Source organism: Condylura cristata, unplaced genomic scaffold (assembly GCF_000260355.1).
Source record: "Condylura cristata isolate star-nosed mole 26May11 unplaced genomic scaffold, ConCri1.0 scaffold00022, whole genome shotgun sequence".
NCBI classification, from domain to species: Eukaryota; Metazoa; Chordata; class Mammalia; order Eulipotyphla; family Talpidae; genus Condylura; species Condylura cristata.
The window spans coordinates 21,771,509-21,775,380 of record NW_004567123.1 but is presented as its reverse complement, the minus strand read 5'-3'; the positions used below and the strand labels follow the sequence as shown (position 1 = coordinate 21,775,380).

General features: G+C 63.3%; 1 protein-coding gene across 1 annotated transcript in view; it reads left to right on the top strand.

The window, feature by feature from the left end:
- SDCBP2 (syndecan binding protein (syntenin) 2) overlaps nucleotides 1-543 on the top strand; it is a 16,101-nt gene extending 15,558 nt beyond the window's left edge. The window contains exon 8 of the mRNA XM_004686992.2: nucleotides 451-543. Within this exon, the coding sequence (XP_004687049.2) occupies nucleotides 451-543 (93 nt within the window). The remainder of the gene's footprint in view (nucleotides 1-450) is intronic.
- Nucleotides 544-3,872: the final 3,329 nt, after the last annotated feature.

Below are 3,872 nucleotides of genomic sequence, written 5' to 3'. Positions count from 1 at the left end.
GGGGGGGGGCGCTGTGTGGGACCACGGGGTTCTGCCATTCACACACACGGGCCTCCCCGGACATGGGCACGGTGGGCAGGACCCACAGGCAGGCAGTTCCCTGGGCCAATTTAAATGCTGGGCACGCAGGCAGGTTGGCCACCCACATCACAGCTGGGTCCCTTTCAAGAGTTTGCCTCTACCGTGAAAAGTTCCAAGTTTTGAGACAACAGAAAGGCATGAGAATTCTTCATGAGAATTTTTTCCTTTTTCCTTAGTTGCTCATTGTATGTCGCACTAACCTTTCACTTCTCTTTAATAAAATTTGATTTTAAATAAAAGCCCTGACTCAAAAGCAGTGGAAAAGTCTAGACTCCTTATTTCCGGGGTTGGTCCTCCAAGCAGTGGTGAGACCAAGGCCTGTTGATGATTGCTCCTTAGAGCAGTGACTTGGCTCTGCCTGTGTCCCAGGCCGCCTGGCAGTCGGACACAGCAGTGACCAGCGGAGGGGGCAGTGGGACTGTGGAGGGGGCCGGGCTGGAGGAGGGACGCTGGCTCTGGTGAGACCTGCTGGGCCACCTCGGCAGCAGTTTGCTTCCCCAGCTGCAGAGCAGGCACTAGAGTCACTTGTGGGTGCTGGAGTGTGTTGCCCTCCCGGGGCTCGGGGGTTTGAGGTGGGTGCGGGGGTGCAGGGTACAGGGGGAGGTGTTTCTAGAGCCTTGGGCTGACCTGACCACCAGCAAAAGCGCAGGGATGTCTGCAGAGCACAACTCTCTGCTCCCCTCGACCTCGGCGAAGAACTCCAGTGCCGGGCTCTTGGAGCATTAAGACTCCCCGCTGAGGGACGGCTTGAGTCGCTTTCACCCACCGCCGGAACAGAGACACAACACAGGGCGAGGGTCTGGCTGTGTTTTCATGCTTTAATTCAGAGCTGTCTGCTGCAGGAACAACTCTGTTTGAACAAAAGGACAAAGGAGACAAAAGTGAAGACTCCCCCCGCCCCCGGCCCGGCCCCCCTGAAGTTTGGTGCCGGGATGGCCTAAGACCAGTGCACTGTGACGCGTGTGCACTTTACGCTGGTCAGAGAGGGGGTGGGGAGTTCACAGGGCAGAGGCCCCAGACCTGTGTCCTGTACTCCCCCAACCCCAACGAGGCGCTGTCAGATACCCCTGTGCTAGTGGGGACTGGGAAGGGTGCTCAGTGAAACGCTAAGTTATCCGCTTGGGAGACACTTGGCATGGACCCCGCCGAGGCCAGCTCTCTGTGCAGGGCCCTGGCCGACTCCTGCCTGGGCCTGGACCACAGACAGGAGCACAGGCCAGGTCTGCTGCTGCCGGCTGCCGGCTGCCAGGGGCCTGCAGTGGCAGAGGTCGGTTCCTTGGGACCTAGTGAGCTCTGGCCAGAGGCTAGCGAGAGGGAGGCCCCAGAGTTCTGCTCTAGAAGCTGAGGGCCCAAGGGCCAGGGGACAGCTAACGGGGGGGAGGAGGTGTTAAGCTAGAAGAAGAGGGGTGCTTTGGCCGGTGTGCGCTCCATGAGGCCTTCCCCCGCCTTGCCCTCCAGCCCCGCAGCCTGCGCCCCTCGGAGTTGGGGCGTGGAGCCTGAGCCAGCAGGCCGCGGCCCTCCCCGCGGCTGCACAGGCAGCGCCTCACCTTTGCATAGACGCGGATGCCAGCACGCATGCGCTCGCGGACGCGCGGGGCACCGGCCTCCCGCCGGCGCGGCCGGCCTGTCCCAAGCTGGCGCCTGAGTCTCCTTTCCCACCCGTAAGGAGAGCCCTGGTGAAGGCTCGCAGGCCCCCAGAAGAGGACCCGCAACGCTCTGGGCCTGTGCCCCACACGGGCAGGCCTGCAGACAGGGCGGGAGAGGGCGGCAGCTGGCCCCTCTCACCTGGTCCACCGGCCTGGGGTCCGCGCCGGGCCGTCCCTGACGAGGGCTTCATCAGCTGCAGGGACAGCGTGGCCGATGGCCCCAGCCCTGGCCACAGCCACGGAAACACAAGACACACAGTAGGAAGGCCACAGAGAGCAAGACACGGACAGGAGCAGAGGGCTGCGCAGCTCGAGTAAGTTCCAGTGGTGAAAAATATATAGATTTTCTGTCGTCAAATATAGTCATATATTTATTTTCTCGGCAAAGCTTCTGCTCTCTCTGAGGAGACACAGCTCTGTGAGGACGCGGCACAGCAGGCTGGGGCGGGGGCGGGCCGGCGGCTTTGGGCTGCAGTGTCCACTGCCCGGTGCGTCACAGCCCGGCGTCCCTGGGCAGCCCGGCCGGGCCAGGCCTGCGTTGGCTGGGCGAGGGCGCTCCACAGAGGCTGGCTGGTCTGAGGCCCTGACCGAGGAGGGGGAGCGCTGAGGCACAAAGCACGTGGCTGCGGAGAAGGCCGTCACCCCACGGTGGGCTGGCTGCCGCCGTGCCCAGGGCATGCAGGGCCCCTGGGTGGGGGGCGCGGGAGGAAGGGCGAGCCAGGAGTCAGCCAACAGCTGGCGGAGCAGCGGGGCGGGCACGCAACCTAGGCGGGGAACCAGAGAGGTCCTGAGGCCCGAGGGTGAGTAAGAGCAGGTCTCCCCCCAAAGTGGGACTTAACCTCCGCGGGGTTGCTGCAACAACCCAGTGGTGTAAGCCCTGTGGGGGAGGGGGGTATACTCTATAAAGTGACACTGTTGATAAAAGGTGAACAGCGTTGCTGGGCTCCCAGATACGGTCCTGCGGAGGGAGGGGGATGTGGACCTTCCCAGGTCGGCTGGGCTCAGGCTGGGAGCACCCCATTTTGGCTTGGATGAACGTCATGGCTCTAGTCCCCCCATCTTGCCACCATTCATCCTGCTGGATCCCCCTCAAGAGGCAGAGAGGTCTGAGTTAGGAAGCCTCATTCTAGTAAGCAAGTGGCCCCGTCCTGGGGGCCCTGGTTTGTGTGAGAACCAAGCCCCAAAGTGAACATAGTGCAAAGCGAAGGTAGGCCCGAGGCCCCCAATGAAACTTGGGTGAGCTCTCCAGGGCCAGTCAGGGCCTCTGGCTCTCCAACAAGCTGCGGATGGCTGAGGGCAGCCCTGCCCCAGACCGCTGGGCCGAGTCTCAGAAGGCCGGGCAGCCCCCCGCCCCGCCTCCTCCTGGAGCTGGCAGCCTCTCCCGCTGCAGCTGGGGCACAGGCCAGGTTCCTACTCAGCACCCAGCCCGCTCGTTTAGCTCTGACAGAGAGGACGCTCTGACACACCCAGAAGTGTCCAGAGGAAAACGAACCACGGAGAAGGACTGGCAGAAAGACAGACACAGAACCCACATTGCCCTCTGCACCGCTGGCCTGGCACCGTGTCTCCTCGGCCCGGCTGCAGATGCTTCTGGATCCCGAGTGGAGAGCCCAGGCCAGGCCCAGCACTTCCAGACACGGCGGGAACCTGGAAAAGTGGCCTGTACTTTGGGCTTCAGCTGCTCCCTCTGAGGAGATAAAACTGGCCCAGAAGCCTGAGCGGGGGAGCCCCGGGCCTGGGAGAGAAGGCGGGGAGTGAGCAGGGCGCCAGACAGAACATGGGGGGCAGGGGGGTGAGGCCAGGGGGGGCGCCCATGGGTGCAGCCGCCCCATATCAACACACCAGAGACTTCCTGAGCGGGGTGTGCCCGTGTGAAGGACCAGGTAGGCGGGGGCGGGGGCGGAGGGGGTGGGGCGGGCTCGCCACCGCCTCTCACTGCCTTTGTCCAGTCCGCGGGCCTCTGCCGGGGGCCTGTCCCCTTCCCTCCGTCGGAGTTCAGGACGCCTTCCCTCAGCCCCTACTCCCGACCGCTGGCACCGTGAACAACCTGAAGAAACCACTCCCACACCCAAAACGAAATAAATAAGACGACGCCCCATGGGAATGTGTGAGCGGGAGAGCGGCACCCTACAATCAGTGGTCAGG